This window comes from Coffea arabica, chromosome 7c, assembly GCF_036785885.1.
Source record: "Coffea arabica cultivar ET-39 chromosome 7c, Coffea Arabica ET-39 HiFi, whole genome shotgun sequence".
NCBI lineage: Eukaryota > Viridiplantae > Streptophyta > Magnoliopsida > Gentianales > Rubiaceae > Coffea > Coffea arabica.
This window is the reverse complement of record NC_092322.1, coordinates 17,276,370-17,297,150: the sequence shown is the minus strand read 5'-3', so window position 1 is coordinate 17,297,150 and position 20,781 is coordinate 17,276,370. Positions and strand designations below refer to the sequence as shown.

The 20,781-nt window shown below is 37.2% G+C and overlaps 2 protein-coding genes across 4 annotated transcripts; one reads left to right on the top strand and one right to left on the bottom strand.

Annotated features, from left to right (window-relative positions):
• Window positions 1–1,626: 1,626 nt before the first annotated feature.
• Window positions 1,627–7,836, top strand: LOC113698339 (beta-1,3-galactosyltransferase 7). Of its 2 annotated transcripts, none has more exons than XM_027218125.2 (11): window positions 1,627–1,785; window positions 2,700–2,787; window positions 2,898–2,947; window positions 3,199–3,410; window positions 3,499–3,562; window positions 5,456–5,528; window positions 5,608–5,728; window positions 5,890–5,977; window positions 6,084–6,209; window positions 6,741–6,850; window positions 7,416–7,836. In XM_027218125.2, exons 1-11 carry the CDS (start codon window positions 1,670–1,672, stop codon window positions 7,562–7,564), a joined length of 1,197 nt encoding a protein of 398 aa, XP_027073926.2. In that variant the 5' UTR covers window positions 1,627–1,669; the 3' UTR covers window positions 7,565–7,836. The 2 variants fall into 2 exon arrangements, with proteins under 2 accessions (XP_027073926.2, XP_027073925.2); XM_027218124.2 differs by having other exon boundaries at window positions 3,190–3,410.
• A 1,893-nt stretch (window positions 7,837–9,729) lies between these two features.
• LOC113697917 (tRNase Z TRZ2, chloroplastic) lies at window positions 9,730–15,101 on the bottom strand. Of its 2 annotated transcripts, none has more exons than XM_027217533.2 (8): window positions 14,595–15,101; window positions 13,678–13,840; window positions 13,522–13,592; window positions 11,913–12,008; window positions 11,630–11,800; window positions 10,819–10,887; window positions 10,558–10,632; window positions 9,730–10,138 (listed from the first exon to the last, which is right to left on the bottom strand). In XM_027217533.2, exons 1-8 carry the CDS (start codon window positions 15,030–15,032, stop codon window positions 10,049–10,051), a joined length of 1,173 nt encoding a protein of 390 aa, XP_027073334.1. In that variant the 5' UTR covers window positions 15,033–15,101; the 3' UTR covers window positions 9,730–10,048. The 2 variants fall into 2 exon arrangements, with proteins under 2 accessions (XP_027073334.1, XP_027073335.1); XM_027217534.2 differs by having other exon boundaries at window positions 11,687–11,800; window positions 14,595–15,095.
• Window positions 15,102–20,781: the final 5,680 nt, after the last annotated feature.

The window sequence follows — 20,781 nt, the reverse complement described above, 5'->3', positions numbered from 1 at the left end:
TTTTAACATGTTCAGATACGTTTAATAATAAAAAATAGAATATTTGAATTAATTAAATGATCCTGAATTTTCTAGGTAAAATTTGTTCCAAACAATAAGCGATAAACTATTCACTCATTACTTGATGTGATACATACTAAAAACTATCAAACATAGTATTTTACAATTCAATAATTTAATGGATTCACATTTAAGATTCCATATTTCAAAATTTAACTTTTAAATTCAACTTTTATCAAGCGCAACCTAAATTACACAATCACAATTAATCAACTTCTCGAGAGTGCTCATAGCCGAACCGAATTTTGTACATTGCATACACTAGGCCCACCTCTTTACTAACTTCAAAGAACTCTTCACAAAATTGACCCATGCATCTTAAGTTAATTGATGATCAATCTTTGATTAGTTAAATTGATGCGATTTTTGCGGAATTGAATATTTGAATCTAACTTTTAACCTCTAACAGGCATGTCTTCACTGTTAAGTTAGAGTGCTTATTACCGTAAAAGCCTATTTCAAAGACTGAAGCAAATTCCGTCGTCAGAATTTGGTAAGGTTAAAGATCCGATAAATGCCAAGTGCTTTCTCAAAATGTAGCATAATTCCAGCCTAACCTTCTTGATTGCCAAAATAATGATCCCAACCCTCATTGGCATTTCCTTCCCAAAATAAACCTTTTTTTTTTCGTTACATAATTCTTCCTTTATTTGTTTAGCTCCTTTAGATATTAGATTTTTTTTTAAATGAATACCCAATGATTTTTGTGGTATTTTTTGAAATATATTTTGGTGTACCTCTTAAAATTAAATTTTTTTTAAAGTACCTTTTAAAAATTAACATTACCACCCACAACCACCACCATCGCATCCTTCTTACTTTCTCCTCCTTCTCCTTATTCCTCCTCCTCTTCCTCCATTTTTCTTCTTCCTCTCCTTCACTCTTCCTCCTCCTTCTCCCCATCTTCCCCTTCCCTTTTCGTCCTCCCTTCCTCTTGCCCGCCATAGCCCATTCCTTCCTTCCCCTCCCAATCGACCAAAGGCCATGATCTAGTCGCAACTGGGAGGGGCGGGGGTGGCAGTAAAGGGGAGAGAGGGAGGAAGAGGAAAGGAGAGAAATAAGGAAATAGACGGAGGAGGAGAAAGGGATGGTGATAGTGTTGGGTGAAAATGGTGATTGGTGGCGATGATAGATAGAAAATGTTGTAAAATTTATTTTTTTAATTATTTTTTTTTGTATATTTGTGAATTATATGTGATATACTTTATGGATGAAGTGTTTTTAAAGTTATTTTTATTTGTATATTAATATAACATTGTATTTGAAAGATAGATTAATCCATATGGAGCCATAATGCTATTTCAAAAAATTAACACTTGAAAACGCTCGTTTATCAAACACACTTTTCAGAAGTAATGCTATTGCAAAAAAATTAACATTTGAAACCCCTCTTATCGAATGGTCAACGGACACATGTTAGTCACACCGTTAGAAATTTACCATCAATAATATTCTTCAAAAGACACAAATGAAAGTTTAATCATCCACCAATCTAGGACAAGATTGTAAACTCGCTCCATCAACTCTACCCATAAAAGCAAGCTAATCTTATGACAAATGTTGCAGACTGCCCTGCCGGTCATTGCGCGCATAATAAACTCCTCGACTCATGCTTCAACAGCCCAAAGACACTATGAAGAGCAGAAACAAAGCCATTGTTTCACCCAAATGGATCGTTGTTTTCTGCATCTTCAGCTTCGCCCTTGGCGTACTCTTCTCCAACAGGTACAAAAAACACGCACACACACCTCCAAATCCAATATCTCTGCGCTGTCTTTCTTTCACATTTATTTGTCACGCTCCTCCAATTTTACGTGAAAGAAATATATATATATATATATATATATATATATATATATATATATATATATATATATATATATCTTGTCATGCAAAATTTGCCATAAGGATTCAGAAATTGTATCGTATTGATACGAGTTAGTTCGAATTATGATATCCGGTGTGTTTGTCTGGGGCGTTGGTGACAAAGCTCTGTTAAAACAGCAATATTCTAAAAAAATGTTAGAAAGAGTGCTGGTGGCGAAGATGGTTGCTGGTGATGGATGGGAGGTTGCCGGTGGTGAGTTTTTTTTGAAGAAATAGGATGCTTTTTCTTGGTTTTTGAGCAAAAACCGATATTTTTATAAAAACAAGTGGAATAAGCTATTAGCAAACACCCAAAAATGTCCATTGGTGCTGGATAGGGGATAGTGAATACCTAAAATTTGCGTGTAAATGGACTCGAGGCATGAAAATGATTGTTAGACATAGTCACATACTCTATGGTTTTCTCATATGTGTCTGTTAAAAATGATGAAACGCGTGTAAGGGGCTAAAGTGTGAATAAGACAGATGAGGGGACGGTCTCACTCATTCTTTTTCTATGTTTTGTCTACATCCCCTTTGTGAAAGAAATCTAGCAATTTCCAATTGCTTTTTTTAGTAGGTGTCTGAGTCAAGATCAAGAGAGGGGTGGATTAGTCCAGCATATGCCAAAGCTGGCTGAATTTGGAAGACTAAATATTTAGATGTGCTATGATTTACACATGGACAGGGCTTTCTCTGAAGGAATTGTTTGGTCAAATTTTGGGATGCTATGAATTCTTGAGCTGATAATTGAAATCATGGCTGAGTTTTAGGTTGTGGGCTCCTTCTGAGTGGGATGATCCGATAGTTTCTCTGAGGAGACGTCAACAAGAATTGGCAATTGACTCAAAAAGGGAGAAGGTGTACATTCACTGTTTTTTCTGTCTTCATCTTTCCCAAAGCATTGTAATCCGCTGCTGTCTGTGCTGTTCTTTTTGCATATTTTGAGCAGAGTTTCCTTTTGCAATCAGGATAAAGAGGATGTCATCAGAGGTTATAAGGAAGCTCAAGAAGCTATTAAGTGAGTATTCTTGATTGCATTTTCCGATTTGTTTTTGGGCTTGTTTCATAATTTAGTATTGATATATATATAACATCCATCTAAAAGAAGCTAAATTGCTAAACAGAATTTGATTTTTCCTAGCCAAATATAAGGTTACTGGTTTAATTAAGGCACTGCTCATGTTGTTCATATCGATCTATACCGTGCCTATGACAACAGAGGAGACAATTGGTAACAAGACTCTTTTAATGCTTGTGGAGGAATAATAGGTCTCTCGACAATTCAATTGCTAAGCTTCGGCTGGAGCTACCATCTGCTAGAGATGTTGATCAGATGGGAAAATCTGAAAATTTGCCTGCCCTTGGCACGGACTCAAATGGCAAGAGTAAGCGCGAAAAGGCATTTATAGTCATTGGAATTAACACAGCTTTTAGTAGCAGAAAGAGGCGTGATTCAGTTAGAGAAACCTGGATGCCTCAAGGTAATATTACTTTTGTTCTGCTCTTGTGCCGCAATATATATTCATCTGCTCTGGATTAGATTTAAAATCACATTGTTTTGTTGACCAGGTGAAAAGCTAGTTCAGTTAGAGCGTGAAAAGGGCATATTCATCCGATTCATGATAGGTCACAGGTGAATATTGTTTTTGTTGATTTCATTTTTCATGTGCATATGAATGATGATAGTCACAATAATAACAACTGATGAACTCAACAACTCAACAAGGACTTGAAGAAAAGAGCAACCTTGAAAAACAACTGATGAACTCAACAATTTGTCATCAATATGGCAAGGATAAGGATGCTCTTCCAGTTTGTATGCTTGGCAGAGATCTGCCAATTCATAAACACCTTAAAACAAAGGAGAGTGAAGTGCTAATGATTACACTATAGTAGTTTAGAGCAAGGCACCTTTATACAACTGTCAATGACGCAATGAGTAGCAGTCTTGATAGTAAATGTACACTGGCTAGTTAAGGTCTGCCTTCTTTCCTGTTCTTGTATGATCTGCAAGGATAGTGTTAATAGGTAGTCTTAAGAATTAAAGCACTTTACATTATCATCCATTTCGCTAACAAGCTTAACTGTAGTTCAGCCAAACAAAGAGATAGTGGCAATAATAACCTCTTGTATGTCATTCGTCTCCAGCTTCTGTGAATTGCAACAATTGGAAACAGAATCGGCTGGATAATCAATTTTGGGATGCCATAATGACAGAAACTTGTACTTATGTACAGTGGCGGAGCCACATAGGATTGAGGATGGACAACTGCTTCCCCCCCCCCCTTCTCAAATTTTATAAAATTATATAATGGGCTTGAAAATTTTCAAGATTTTTAATTCTGCACCACATTTGTACCCTCTGAATTTCATAAAATTCTCTATTTTAGTTGTATTGCCCCCCTTAAATTTAACAAAATTCCTTTCTCTATATAGATTATCCTTTGAAGATTTATATATTGTCCCTTTATTCTAATTTAACCACTAAAAAATATAAGATATTTTATTAATTACTTCTAATATAAATTTCGGACTTATTCTGAATTAAACATTAACAACACTCTAATGAGAAAAAAGGATTTGGCTTTTTGAATCAAAGTATATAGTGTATTTCTCATATAATCATAGAGCATGATTTACTTTGAAATTGACTGTTGCATCCCTCACCACAGGGTCCTAGCTCCGCCACTGCTTATGTAAATTAAAGCAGAGTAATTCTGGATCATAATATGGTCATGACGTGTCAAGTTGACCAAATAAGAAGTCTGACTAGGAAATGGAGCTTACTTGGGAAATGCACATTATGGGTGAACTTCTTTTCAACTAGACAAAAGTATTATGTAAAAATTTATCGCAAATAACTGGCGAATCTTTTCTTTCTTCATGAATATCACTAGGAACTAGATGCCATTCCTTGTCCTGTCTCCCCCTCCCTCCGGGTCTCAATAGTGTCAGAGTGCACTTGTTGCTGGCTTCTATATTGTCATGGAATGACTACAATAATTCAGGGAAACTGGATCATTGAGCTCTAAGACTTTGTGGTATGTGCTTGTTATAATGTGTTTCCAATATGGGGATTTTTATGTTTTCCAATTGTCCTCAATGTTGCCAGCACCTTCCATAGTTAACATAGGATTAAGCCATGTTAACTGACAAAAAAATCAACATAATTACAAACCATATTTTCTGTGCTCCCCAGTGATGGTGGCAGCAAACTATGTAATTGCATAACATTGCTACTTGTTTCGTTACAATTGCACATTTCTTACATTTCCTGAATGGTACTTGATAGTTCCATCACAGCAATCATAATGTGAGTAAAACTCGGAAAGAAGTCTGTCTGCTGGCACGCTTGGAAATATATATTTGAAAATGCAGTTGGAGGACTTGACCGAATTAGAAATTTAATCATGTTCTTTGAAGCATTTTGTTGCTTATACCTAATAAATATTCGTCATAAGAAGTCATTTATGAAATTAATGTGTCCCAAGATGTGCTCTGACAAATATTATGCTGGTCTTTGCAGTGCAACATCCAATAGCATTTTGGACAGAGCAATCGACTTGGAGGAACAACAGCATAATGACATTCTCCGGCTGGTACGTATAAGCCAAGGCTCTCTACACCGTGGACATTCTTTATAATAGCAGGTCACATGTATTGTGATTTTTTCTATAGGAACATGTTGAGGGATATCATGAGTTATCTGCAAAGACAAAAGCATTCTTTTCTACTGCAGTAGCCAAATGGGATGCTGACTTTTACGTTAAGATCGATGATGATGTTCACGTAAATCTGGGTGCGTATACCATCTCCTTTCCTCTTTTCATTCCCATAGTTCTTTATATACTTGTAGAAGCTGGAAATCTGGAACATCTATTGTTCAGTATATGTTGCCTCAATTCACTAGTTTGGAACTTTGTATATTTACTAAAAGTATTGATTTACCTGGTAGTGCAGGCACATTAGCTGCTACTCTTGCCCGCCACCGTTCAAAACCAAGGGTATACATAGGGTGTATGAAATCAGGACCAGTTCTTTATCAGAAGTAATTTTCTCTAATCCCAACAATTCTTAAAGATATCATGCTTTAGTCAGCAATGTGCTTCACAAAATATGTTTTCTCTGCTCTCATTTTCTGTCTCATTTGTCAGGGACGTCAAGTACCACGAACCTGAACATTGGAAATTTGGAGAGGAGGGGAACCGATATTTCAGACATGCAACTGGTCAGATATATGCTATCTCACAGGAATTGGCAACATACATCTCTGTCAACCGGTAAGAATCATGAGTATCTCATTCAGTTATTTTTCATGTTATAGGAAGAGAACAGAGAGTTTGATTTTATAGTGTAAACTATCGACACAGGCATGCAATCTTGGTTTCCAAAATTGCATTGTTTTCTTTAGAAACATTTTGACCTCAAAGTTGTAGTGGAAATTAAGCTTAACTTTTGGAAGCAAATCTGAGAACATAATCTTATTTCTTAATTAGAGTTGCAATATAATAGGTGGAAGCAATCTAGCATGGCCCAAAGTTGGCTAGGCTGGTAAGAGTGACTTCCTCTCCTGACAAAAATTGCAAGTTCCAGTCACCCTCTGGTTGCCTTTCATGAGATGAAAAATATATTTAGCTAAGTCCTCATTGGGTTATTGAAACAGGGTGAATGCTCCGCTTGACTCCACATATCCATTTCTTTTAACCGCATATCCACATACGTATTTTTTGAACTCAAATTCTTAGACATTTTGCATTGTAGTTGGATTTCTGTATGATACTTCTCTCATTAAGTTATTATTATGATTTCAGACCAATTTTGCATAAATATGCAAACGAAGATGTTTCACTGGGGGCATGGCTAATTGGTCTTGAAGTTGAGCACATTAACGATCATAATATGTGCTGTAGAACACCACACGGTATGCAGTTTCCAAGTTTTGTTCTTGCTTCTGCTTGTTTTATGCTATTGTTGGCTCCAATTCCATTGTGCAAAGTGATATATTAGGTTTATACACTATGCACTTGGACCTTTATTGGGCAAAATATAGTCCCCATAGTTCTACTTTTGCTTCTTTACACCAATTAGTGACCCAACACTATGTTCCTCAACAACAAGTACACTGCTTTAAGGGCAAAAAAGTGTAGTTAACAACAGAAAAATTCCATAACTGTGATGGCGAACATTCAGTTCAGTAATTCTCGGAAGCATTAGGAGAGAATGTGCGAATCAACTCTAGTCACTTCTCTTGTATATTTCTTTTTATGTCTTTGCTCTTAAGGTTTGTTGGAACTTAGAACTCCTAGATCTGTCTAACAGTTATGGATGAATCACCAATAAATACATATTGACAATTACAATTTTCAAACTTGTCAAGAATGAAAGATCATCATACAGAAGCGTCATAGGCCTAATACTTTGAACGTGCCAAGTAGTATTAGTCTTCATTCTTTGGTATGTCTAATGAAATTCACCTGACTTTACAGAATGTGAATGGAAAGCACAGTCTGGTAGCGCTTGCGTGGCATCATTTGATTGGAGGTGTAGTGGGATTTGCAGTTCTGTTGAAAGAATAAAAGAGGTTCATACCAGGTGTGGTGAAGATCCTGCTACCCTTTGGAGTGTGCTCTTGTGATCACAGCCATAATAGATAAACAATCCAAATATACTAGAGTTTGAGGACCATCACCAATCTCTCCTGAGCTACCTTGGATTCCACAGAATTGACTGGGAAATCATGTTACAAAAGCGTAATTATAGTGAGAATGGTTGTAGCTGAATCACATTAGTGAATCTGCATCTTGTAGCCATCCCCAAAGGAAAAGCTGAAGCTCAGTGTGAAGCATTGTTAACTAGTGGCTGTTTCTCAGCTCATTTTATGCATTGAAAATTCATGCTTCTTTTTCATATGACCGATCCTACAATTTTAACTTGTTAAATATAAATTATCAGCCAGTCGAGCATACTTAGTGAGGAAAAGTTTGCTTAGGTGTTTAAAATTGATGTCTGAATAAACCTATGGATCTTCTGATATGTTTACCAACCCACCAAGTTCTAGAATCTTGCCTTCAATGGAAAGTTGATGTGAATTAATTAGCAACTAAATCCTGCTCTCATTAAACATTATATATCTTTACATGACATTTATGAATACACAGACAAGAGGTTCACACAAAAACATTGTTTGTTTGCCATCCAAGTCCAAACAATAAGATAAATGTTTTCAACATAACATCAGAGGTTCTTTGTTTTTAAAAACCTCTGTTTGGATCCACTAGTTTTTCAAAAACTAGTTTTTCAAAAAGATAATCTAAAAAGTAATCTAAATTTTTTTTAATATTCAAAAAATATTCCAAAATATATTTTAAAAACTCTACTACTCTTAAATATTCCAAAATATTTTCTAAAAATATCCCAAAATATACTCTAAAAACTTTGTTACAGTAAAATTTTTCACAAACACCCCCAAAAACAGCACCGTCACCAAATTGAATAGTACTTGACGCCACGTTTCACAAGAGTTGAAAAACATATATCGTTCATAATTTGTGTAATATACACCTAAAACTTGCAGCAAGCAACATCTCAGAACATAATTTCTTTTCAAAGCATCACAGACCAACTTAGTGGGAGTCCCTCCCTGATTGCTACAAGACTCGAGTCATCTAGATGTCAAATACTTTCTGTAAATATCACTAGGGAGGGAGGATTGAAGCGTGTTTCTGTTGAGAAAATAACTGATCAAAGGTCGACTTCATCGGAAAAACTTGTACTTCTGACTTTTCAGTTGAAGCATATTTATACTGTCAAAGGTTGTCAAAGGATACTACTTTCTTGTTGCAGTGAAGGGGAGAAACAACAATTGCATACCAAAGTCTGCCAGAATAAGCCTCTAAAGAAGGTTGGCATTGGACTAGTCAGATAGGATATCATGAACAAAAAACAAATTGGTCACCCATGATAGACCCTGTGGGGAGATTGATGTTAACTGAGTAAAAAAGAAGTTGATATGATGTGTGGAGTCAAGGACAAGATTCCAACATACTTTCTCGTTGTCACTTCCTGCTGTATTTGGCTAGAGGGTAGGGCAGTCCACGAATCAAACCGCTCATAAGTCGATCGCGATCGATTCGAATACGAGTTCGAGCTAATCAAGTCGAGCTTGAGCTTAAAAACATTAAGTTCATTGGCTCGCGAGTTCGATTATATATGTATATATATATTTTTATTTTAATAGTAAAATTACATATATATCCCTAATGTTTTATTATTTGTTAGAAAAAATTATTATTTTATTCATTTTTAAAAATAAAATAATTATTTTTATTTTTTAAAAATAAAATAATAATAATTTTTTATTTTTTAATCTCGAGCTTGAGCTTAATATTTTGAACTCGTTGAGCTCGAGCTCGAACTTCATAAAATTAACTAGAAGCTCGGTTTGATTAAACCAAAATTCGACTTGACTCGACTCATTTGCACTCTTAGTAGAGAGCTTAGCCTATCTAGAAAAATATCCCAAAGCAACCAAGTGATCAAACAAATGAGATCGGCAAGATTAACTTTCTGTACATTTTAAGATATGGAGCAGTAGCGTCTATTCCAGTAAAGCTGCATTTCATTCTTAAACAATCAAGCATGAAAATATCCCTTCTTTTGCTGCAAATTTGGCATGGTCCAGGACATGAACCGGGGGATGTACATATTATAACTATAACTTCTAAGTAGTATATTAGTTTCATTTCCTTCAAAAAGGCACTTGTAAGATCGCAAGGTTATTCAAAGAAAAAGAAACAGAAGGAAAAAAAAAACTCTAGGGCGCTGCATTGTTGAATTCAAGAGCATTTAAAGAGAGCGTCCAGGAAATCAAATGTGGAAAGTTGATCTACTGTGCCAAATTTGACTCTGAAAACCTGTGATCCATAACCCTACCATTCCCTAAACGTTGCTCTAGAAGCTCCTTCTACAAAAGCTTATCCAATATATCTACAGAATCACCTGAAAATTTACATACGCACGCACAGGTGGAGACTACAACAAATTGTTGCAAACAAAGATAGTGAAAACTAAATAACAATTACAAACAACAGATCATTGTAGAGAGTAATACAGCTCCCATCTACGAATACTTTGATTTAAAACCCTCCGTTAGAGCAATTACTTTTGCTGAGACCTTTGACTGCAATCTTGATACAGCTTGGCGGATGTCCTGAAATTGACACATCAAACAACATAAGACTTGAACCCTTGCCAGGAACACTTTTTTGGCTGAGACATATTACCAGCTGTCTATGGTTTTTTTCATCGTTTGTCTTTTTTAATTTTTCCAGTGATTTGTCTGTTTGGTGATTATAGTAAAAGAATTATATGCATCCAGACTCCAAATCCCTGCTCCTCGTTCTTCATTCATAACAAACTATCTAAAAAATCTCAAATGAAGAAAGGCCAAAATCTAAAGGGAAGGCACAAAAGCAGAATAAAAGAGTCAAGTGGAAAAAGGAAACAAAAAAAAAAAACGATAATAGAGGACAAATTCAACATGATTAGCAATCAACTACAAGAAGCCAACAAAAACTTCTAAAAATATATTGCGATAAACAGATCATAACAACAAACTGCATCACGTACCTCAATGTTGTAGCGGGGAGAGAAATGAGTCAATATTACTGCTTTGCTCCTAATCCACTGGGCATGCTCCATAATCTGCATTTCCAATGGTAAACAATATAACTAATACAGAACCCATTTGTACCCCAAACAAGCTTTCAGATATACTTTCATAACATGGTTACTTATCATGTGTACTATCATCTGCATCTGCTTCAGATGGACTACAATGTAAATCATAATGGCATAATTTTGTAGACCAGTTGCTTCATACTCAAGTACCTCAAATAGGTGTGTATGACCGTGATCACGTGCATGTTCAACAGTGACACTCTCATCCAAAAAGGTAGCCTGTCCAGAACAGAAATTTTTAGTATATCAGAAATATCATTGAAATAAAATTATACAATAATAACAAACAGGAAGCAAGGCTTTTGACTAAACGTCAAAGTTTTCAAGTCATCTCTCACAGCAGGTAAAGTTAAGTTCCAGAGGGTTCTAAAGTATAAATGGTTCTGATCTCAAGCAAACTTGATCATATATTATGAAACAGAGACTGTATCTCATAGATAATAGAAAATGTAAAGAATCTAATATTTCATTTAGAGATATGGAAAGGCAACCACCTCTGATCTACATTGCTATGTATTCAACCCATTCATGCATTTCCTCAATCTGGAAGAACGAGACGCATGTGGTAGAGGTCTTAAGAATATAGGATAGAAATTTTCTTGCTATCTGACACAGACTAGCCATGCTCACACTTGGACCAACTTTAAAAGCCGAAATATGAAAAGTTCATCTTTGCTCGAAAATAGGTATATGACTTAAAAGAGACATTGAAGACTTAGAGATTATTCATTTCCTTCAATAAAATATTAAATCTACTAAGGACAGATATCAAAATCCACATTTTACCATGATCATCACATAGAGCAATAAATATGAATCCTTTAGGAGTACAGGGTGAGGACAACTACAAGAAAATCAGTTCAGTAGCTAAAACTTTAGAAAGAGAATGTTCATTTTTGACATTTATTAGAAAATCCTAAGAGACACAGGAGGTCTTTACAGAGACATAAGTTGGTAACACCTTTAAAGAGATCTCATAAAGATGCATCATGTGATTGCTAAAAGCAAAAGGCTTGACCTCAGTTATAAGGATCTTTGCCCTCAATGCATCAGCATTGCGTGGATCAAGGAAAACATCAGACTTTGTGTCTCCAGTGAAGGCCACTTCAGGGCACAAGATAGTATCTGTGATCTGAAAAATGTATCTCACATTAGACAAGGGGGAGGAAAACTCTAATGGCAGCCTGTCTAAGATGAAATTAAAGAAAAATGTATATATTGCAAGCAGTTTTCATTTCGCAAACCTCAACACCAGACTTCTTCAGTTTCTCAATCTGCTTTCCCTTTAGGTGCATATATTGTTTCCTCAGCTTCTTTCTAACAGAGTAAACAACATAACCCTGTACGCATAAGCAGCAGCCAGAATGATGCAGCATTAAGAGCAATTTCAACCTCAGGGCAAAAGTTGGCAAGCAAATCGAGCATGTCTTAGTTTCACTCACCCAAGCTCTTGGTCACCCACAATTTCTATAGGATTTTCAACAGTTTTACATTAACATTAACCTTAAAAGTATCTATTAAATTGTTGGTAAATCAGACCAACCTCCTTGTGGTTTAATCGTCCTTCTGTAGTGGTTCCCAGAATGACTATTGCCTCTTTTCAGATTCACTTCAGCTTCAACTAACTACTCTTGCCACCAATTTCAGTAAATAGCAATGAGTAAAAATTAATTACATGCAGAAATTGAGGTATTGGTTCATCATAACTGCCCTTCCACAGTCAACAAAAAAACAAAATCCTAACAAGTTCTTTTTCCATTTTACTGTTCTCTAGTTTCTTCCATGCTTGCTTTACATTTCCTCTTCAATATCCTTCATCTCCCCAGGCAATATGTAACAGCCTGCCAAATTTGCAGAAACCTAGTCACCCAAAGTGAGAGCTGAACCACCCCATAAAAAAAAAAAAAAAAACTCCATCAAAAGTCAGCAACTCCGCCCCTGCCCAAAATAAAAAACCAAAATAATCTGACCCTATGAAGTCCCACTGTCAGTTGATGCAAATGATTTGCAAAAAACTAATGGATAAAACTGGAACATTTTGAACTAGAACCCAACATGATCACACTAAATACAAAAGGAGAACATATCAAAATCACCAAATTATTCTATATGTTCATAGAACCCAGTTTTATCAAAACTGGAGTCTACCCAAAGGCATTTTCCCTTCATCATCAACCCAATTCTCAGTCTCAGTTAAAGATATCTAAATATATATATATATATATATATATATAGGAGAAGTATTGGCAAATAAATATATCCAAGTTTTTCTAAATCTATGTGCTTGATGTCGAGTCATTGTAGTAGTAGATGGGATGATCTGAAGTTGAACAAATCAGCAGACATGAATATATTATTTTTAGGCATTTGGAAATCAGATGGTGGGGAGGCACCCGAGACACTGGAATAGCAAGAGGAAGTGCAGAGGGTGGATGAGGTAAATTCAGAAAGGGAAACGTTGGTGAGGTGGGAAACGAGTAGGAGGAAAGGACACTTTGGGTTGACAGAGAAAATGGGAAGGGATTTGATAAGAGTGAAGAGAAAGCGGCTGCTGAAAGGGTGACACCAAAATGAGAGGACTGTAAGTGTCTCGATCAGAAAACTTAATGCCATTTAGTTGATGTTTCTAGCAAGAAAGGTTGGTGTTAATTCAAGAACCACAGGGAGGTATCTGGAATAGCAGTGAACCTCAGGAAAGGTCAGTATCATCTACCTATAATTTTCCAAACTTTATCCCCAACATCCACACAAGTGTACCCTAGTAGATTGTGCAAAATGGATGCTTCTGATGATACAAAGAAACAAGGTAATTAAAGAAAAGGGGAAAACAAAAAGAAAGTTTTGCACTATTACCTGGCTGGGTATGACATGATGAGTTTTAAATGGCCGCACAACAAGATCATTCCGCATTTCATAAGTTTCCCCTGATCATAAACTTAGGAATCATGCTACGGACTATGAGATATCAAGCAAAGAACGAAAGAAACTGTATCAGAAGGGAATGCATACCTATATCCAGAGCAACCAAATCAAGGTTGAGTTCTACATTACTCATGGCCCTGTGAATATCAAATAACTTCTCGACATCTTCTTTAATACAAGGTGGAACAAAAATAGTTGGAGGTTTCAAGCTGTAAAGACCGCGAGTAGCCACATACATTGGAAGTCCACCCTAATTCAGTAAAATTGCAAAAAGTCCTCTTAACATCAACCAAGTAAAAAAAGATAAGATATAATAAGAATATGAACATATAGAAGGTGAATATCAAATAACTTCTCCTCATCTTATTTAATACAATGTGGAAAAAAAACCATTGGAAGTTTCATAATGTAAAGACCACGAGCAGTCACATACGTTGGAAGTCCACTCTAAATCAGTAGAAACTGCAAAAACTCTTAATTTAAATCAAAGTATAAACAGATAAAATTCAGTGTCAACAAATACTATTATCAAATATTACAAACCATCAACTGCTGTGCGGCACAATCCAAATCTACTAGTCCTCCTCCAACATGTCATTATTATACAAACTAAAATATTTGCTCAAGCATATTCAGCTAGACGTAAAATAAAAATATATTCCCCTCCTCACTACCAGTTGAACTTCAAATTATTAAACATATTTAGGATTAAAATTATTATTAAGTAGATATGAACATTATCACCAGAAGTTGTCAGTATACTCTGTCGCAAAATCAACGGAAACGCCCGTTAAGATAAATATGCACCTGATTGCTAAATAGCAATCCAAGCACCTCATTTTCACAAAAATAAATAAATAAATAAAAAGAAACAAGATAAAAATTTTCAAAAAGAAAATCCCAATCATAACTGAAATGAGATTTCAATCAAGCAAGGATCATTGCAGCAACTCAATTGAAACAAACCAAAAATGAAGAAGAAGAAGAAGAAGCAAAGAGCTTACAATGTGATCAAGATGGGCATGAGTGATAAACAAGAAGTTCTGATGAACAGCTCTAGAAGGGCACCTCCCAATGTCAAAAGCGGCCTTGAGTTGAGGAACAACAACACAAGTTTCATGACCACCAATTGAAATCCCTTCGACTGAATACCCCTCCAAATCCACACTCTTCTTGTGAACCTCAGCCCTGGCTTTTCTGTACTCTTCTTCTTCCTCAATTGCTCTCCCGATTGCAGACAAAATCCCAGAAGAAGAACCTCCTACAGCAGCAGGTAACAAGGAAGAACAAGAGTTATTACAGCCATTCAACTTATTCTGTGTTGGTTTTTGGTGAGATTGAAGAAGGTTTATTTGGAGAGATGCTGGCGAAGATCGGGAGGGAGAAAGGATAGAGGGGTTTAACGTTAAAGGTAGTTTTTGCAGATAGCTTTGGCTGCTCATTTTGGAGTTTTAGCGGAAGGAAAAGAAAAGGGTAAATGATGGGAACACATAAGGATAATTTTACGGACATCAATCCGAAAAGGCCGTCGGTTCAACAATGGGTTTATTGGTTGAACCAGGTTCAGAGGCCGGTATGGACGGTAACTTCGTGCGATTATCTAGTTGTTATAACTTTTATATTACATGGTACACGTTTACATAATTTTGTTGTATTTATAAATTTTATTCGTGTATACCGTATCAATGCACAAAATACATATGCCCTTATAAGCGTACATCCACATTTTACATGTGCTATACTAATCACACCTAATCAAATCTAAACCAATCATACCTGTCACGATTCCTTAAACATGTGATATAATAAAATAATACATTGAAAATAAATAATAATAATAAATATTAATCACCATCTACTCTTTTATAATGGCACTCTCATCATCTTTTTATATCATAGTCTAATAAATAAAAATCGTATGATAAAAATAAGGGCAAATTATCCAATTGGCCCTTTAACTCTTTGTCTAGGTAAAATTAAGCCACTCATCTATTTTTTTCTGACTTTAAGCCCTTGAACTTGTAAAACTGATAAAACGTGGCCCTTTTAGCCAATTTCTCCGGTTTTGCAACCGGAGAACCAATTCACACGAATGCAACTTGCTTCTTCAAAGGGCATTTTTGTCCGCATATTGTAAACAAAAAGCGCACAACTCCTCCCTCCCTCCATTTTTCTATCCCAACCCTACTTCACAGCAACAATGGAAGCAACAATGGAGTGGCAAGAGAAAAGGTTTCCTACATTTTGCTTACCCATTTTCATTTTCCCTTAAGGATCTTTGCGGAGGGAGAAGAGCAAGAGAGAATCAGCACTGTCGGCTTTGGGTATCATCGACATTGAAGCAACAAGGAGTGGCAAATCAGGCCAGAAAATCATCGACATTGAAGCAAGAGAGCAGTCTGAAAGGAAAAAAAAAGGGGAGAAGGTAAAAGCTTTGTGAAGGGAAGGAAAAAATGCGCAAATATCGCGGCCCTCTGCTTCCTACTTGTCGTTGCGGTAAAGTCACGAAGATGATTACTTCTTGGACTGATAGAAATCCAGGAAGAAGGTACGCCATTTGCTCAGAAGAAATTGGTGGCTGCGGGTATTGGAATTGGATTGACGACGAGATGTGCCGTCGTTCTATTGAGGTGATACCAGGCCTTCTAAGAAGGATCAATGCAACAGAAGAGCAAAAAGACGAATTTGAAACTGCAGCCGCGAGATCCGAGGCAAAAGCTGCCAAGTTGAAGGCAAAATTGAGAGAAACAAAGAAGCAGCTGCGGTGGCAAAAATGGTTGAACAAGTTGCTTGTAAGGGTTTTTGTGGTAAGTTGGTTGGTTGCTGTAATAATGGTGCTTACAGAGAAAAAAATTGCAGGTGGAGTCTCTCTTGGGATGCTCCAAATTGGGAATAAATGTAATGGGATTATGCAAATTGAAGAGGATACATGAAGGGCAGTGTGTAAGTGTAACATATTGGATAGGGGAACTGTCAGTTTTGAGAACCATGGATGGAGCAAATGGATCTATGGTGTATGATGCAGATGGTTAGGGAGAAGTATATTGTATTGTTTAGCTTAAACAAGTCTTTGTTGTACCCACATATTAGTGTGAAAGTATGGTTGAACCCAATCAATGCTAACTGTAATTTTCGGCAAGTAATGTGATGAGAATTATTTATCCCAATTCGCATGTCATGGGCTTTGTTGGATTTATTTGATTTATCTAGTCAACAAAAACTGCTATACCAAACCATACAAATATAAGAGAGCAACTGCATAACATTAGAATATAATTAGCAAAAGGAAATTACAATGGTATTTGCCTGTAAATACAGTCAACAATCACTGTCATAGGAAACAGACAAATACACAAAAAGCAGTGACCTGTGTCCATCTAACTAGATACCAAGCACAGGCACATGCTTTGATTCCCCACAAAAGCCTATTCAAAAAAATATCATTTATAGTTTCAACATTCTAGTTACATCCATTTACAGTCAACAAAATCACACAAAAATATTTGCAGGTCCAGCAATACTTCAAGAACTTGTTCCAGATGGACCCTTTCCTCTTCCCCTTCCCCTGCCTCTTCCTCTTCCTCCACCTCTTCCCTGCCAGTTTCCAACATTGAAAGGTGGATCTTTACCCAAATAAGCATAGTTGAGATTAATAAAACCTTTGTCTGCTTCTGTCAGTGGCCTTTTTGATGTACTTCTCTTGTTCCTATGAACTGCTGGCCTTGAGGTGGATTGTTGGGACTGAGGTTGATGTGTTGGCTGCTGCTGAGAAGGCTGGGACTGAGGTTACTGTGTTGGCTGCTGTTGAGAAGGCTGGGACTGAGGTTGCTGTGTTGGTGGCTGCTGAGAAGGCTGGGACTGATTTCTTTGTCCCTGATTCTTGCTTACCTACAAATTAAAAAAAGCATTTCAGATCTCAAAAAAAGGTCACAAACAGGCTGAAAGTTATAATGAAGTGCAAACGCACACGTCGTCTTTTTGTTGGTGCTTCATGCTGCTGCTGTTGAGAAGGTTGTCCAGTAGGTGCTGGTTGTTGAGAAGGTTGCTGTTCAGTAGATGACTTAGGAGGATTCCTGCAAGTTTTAGCATTATGTCCAGTCCCTCCACACTTTCTACAGTGGATTACAACCCTCTTTCGTAACCTTTTGCCATGATCTTTTCCTTCTGTAACATCTCTCTTTCTAGCTTTCTTTGGCCTACCAGGTTGAGTGACACTTGCTGGTGGATCCAACTCCAGCATGTCTGACTGTGGCCACTGAATATCTCCATTAATAGGCTGCAACACATTATCATAGATGGTAAAAAATACCTCCCTATGATAGCAATTAGCCAACATTTTGTAGGGATCCTTTTTAGCTCTATGTAGAGCAGCAATTGCATGGGAACATGGAATGCCACTCAAGGCCCACAGATTGCAGGTGCACTCATTTTTGTCAAGGTCAACAGCAAATTGGGCTCCCCGTGGCCCTTTTGCTTGATAACCTGAGCTTGAATTCCATGTTATTTCCCATTGTGCTGCACGTTTGACCCTTTCTTCCACAATCGATCTAATGAGTGGTCCACCATCTAACTTGTATTTTTCCATTGCTGCCCTTCTCTTTTGGATCCTTTCCATGAGGTATTCCCTAATAGCCTCCATCATAGAAATAATAGGCTGGTCCCTAGCCTCTAAAATATGGGCATTAAATGATTCACACAGATTATTAACCAACATATCACACTGTGTATGTTTGGAAAAAAAGGCCTTACACCAATGTTGAGGGTGTGGTCCCTTCTTCACCCATGCATGTGCTTCTTGGTCATAGGCTTCAAGGTCATCCAAGGCCTGGTTGAAATGTTCCACTGTTGTGGTGCTTGCTATATGCCACAATCGATCCTTTAAACCTAATCCTGGATGTTTCTTCTTGAAATTCCTATACATGTGTTGAACACAATATCTGTGTTCAGAATTTGGTAGAACCTCTGCAAGTGCTCTGTCTAGTCCCTACAAAAAATATCACAACAGGTATAAGTTAGATATCTAAGCCAAGTGGTTAGTTTGAGGGCAACAAGTATGCTATATTAAAAGTTCAGGGGCTTGTTTTTACCTACACTAAAAGTTAAGGAGCTTGTTTTTACCTACACTAAAAGTTCAGGGGCTTAAAATCTGCTATAAAACCATAGAATAAAAGTTTTAGATCTCTCATTAAGCTTTTACCTTCTGCTGGTCGGAGATGAAAGTATAATGTCCCTGGTTCTGTATTTCCAGGTCGCCACTCAAGAGGGTTAGGAACCATCTCCATTGCTCCGTGGCCTCTTTTTCAACAGCTGCCCATGCAACTGGCCAAAAGCCGTTGTTGGGATCCACTGCAATAGCTGTCAACAGCTGGCCTGGGTACCTACCTTTAATATGACATCTATCCAAACACAAAATAGGTCTGCACCCATCTTTAAAGCCTTTCTTCAGTGGGCCAAGGCAGCAGTACATCCTCATGAACCTTGGATTACATCCAGATTCTCTAAATGGAGTGAACATAACCTCCATTGTACTGCCAGGATGAGTCCTTTTAATTTCTTCACAATATTGCCATATTTTCTTGTATTGTGACTCAGCTGACCCCTTGATCTTCTCTATAGCTAGTGTCTTCGCCTTAGCTGCAACATGCTTAGATACTTCTGCCTGGTAGTCTTCATGGACTGTTTGCCTTAACTCTCTTGTTGGCAGATTGTTATTTGATCTTATCCTCTCTACATACCTGTCAGACAGCCACTTGGCTGTAATATTCTTATTTTTCCATGCATGGCTGCATGTTTCATGGACATCATGCAGACTCTTTACTACCAAATCCTTTGTGCCCAGAGCCTTTTCTATTGAAGCAAATACAAACCATTTACATGGTTCCCTGCACTTGGCCCTCACCCTGGTGGGCTCATTTTTACTAGTCCAAACAGGTTTACCCATCCTAATCCCATACTCGGTCACAACAGATTTGAATTGTGCTCTTGACTCAAACTTCATCCCAATCTCGAATTTGGGATCCCTGAGGAATTTCTCTAGGACAAAGTCCTTGTATCTCCCTTTGAATTCATCATCTGAAGAGTCATTGTCACTGCTCAGGTGATCAGGGATGTAATCTTGTTGGAGTGAATCTATATCCTCTGGTGCCTGGCTAGTTTGTTCTGCTGATCTGGTTCTCTTTCTCCTAACTTGTTTCTTTCTCGCACCTTGCTGTTGTGTTTCCAGGTCAGTTTCTGTTTGCCTTCCACAAACATTCTCCTGTTCTGAATATTGCGTCTGGTCAGTTGTTTCATCTCTCTGCTGTTGCTGTGAAGTTTCACCACAACCATCAGCATTCGAATTCAAAATGTGCAGCATAATCTCTTCACCACCATAGTCATTGACACCACTGAATCTATCATTTTCTTCCTCTACTTGTGATTCAGATTCATCATCTATGTTTTCACCCTCTGCTTCATGTTCACCTTGCTGTTCACCACCATAGTCAGCTTCATGTTCACCCTCAGCTTCATGTTCACCTTCGTGTTCACCACCACCATAGTCAGCTTCATGAACACCCTCTTCTGTCCTAACATTACTAGCTGCATGAGTGCTTTTTGCTGTTTTTGCACCCCCTACCTTTTCAAACGTATCTACACCTTCTACTGGCCTAACATTACTATCCCTTTGACTGTTTTTTGCTCTTTTTTCACCCCCTACATTCCCAACCATACAATCCCTTCTACTACTCTTCCCAGTACCTACATATCTAGTTATGCATTCTTCCTCATCTACTTCCTCTATGACAACTCCAGTTTTCTTTTTCCCCTTGTCTGGTGACTCTATTATTACAGCATTTTTCAGTTCTTCAATTTCTGGGTCTGTCAGATGATGGCAATACACTTCCATCACCTTGAATTTATATGCCCAGTCACAGAATGTCCTAACATGGGTATCAGTAGACAATTCTCTCAAACCAGTCCTCATGTCTGCAACTGGTTCAAGGTAATAGTATAAAATGGTTGCATTACGATGACCAACTTTTCCAACCATTTTATTCAACTCATGAATTGACATACGTTCAGCATCACGCATATCTATGTAGGCCACTTCTCCATTCTCATAACTGACATAATTTTCCCAATTTATTCTTCCCCCATGGTGTAATCTTATGCTAAATATTTCACATTCTGGATCTGCATATCAATATGAAT

Excerpts from the sequence above, each read along its gene's own strand:
- LOC113698339 (XM_027218124.2), top strand. The coding sequence starts at position 1,670 with ATGCTTCAACAGCCCAAAGACACTATGAAGAGCAGAAACAAAGCCATT. Across the intron at positions 3,411-3,498 it reads AGAAACCTGGATGCCTCAAG|GTGAAAAGCTAGTTCAGTTA; the intron begins GTAATATTACTT and ends TTTGTTGACCAG. Across the intron at positions 5,729-5,889 it reads TGATGTTCACGTAAATCTGG|GCACATTAGCTGCTACTCTT; the intron begins GTGCGTATACCA and ends CTGGTAGTGCAG.
- LOC113697917 (XM_027217533.2), bottom strand. The coding sequence starts at position 15,032 with ATGAGCAGCCAAAGCTATCTGCAAAAACTACCTTTAACGTTAAACCCC. Across the intron at positions 12,009-13,521 it reads ATCATGTCATACCCAGCCAG|GGTTATGTTGTTTACTCTGT; the intron begins GTAATAGTGCAA and ends TTATGCGTACAG. Across the intron at positions 10,888-11,629 it reads TTTATGAGATCTCTTTAAAG|GCTACCTTTTTGGATGAGAG; the intron begins GTGTTACCAACT and ends TGTTCTGGACAG.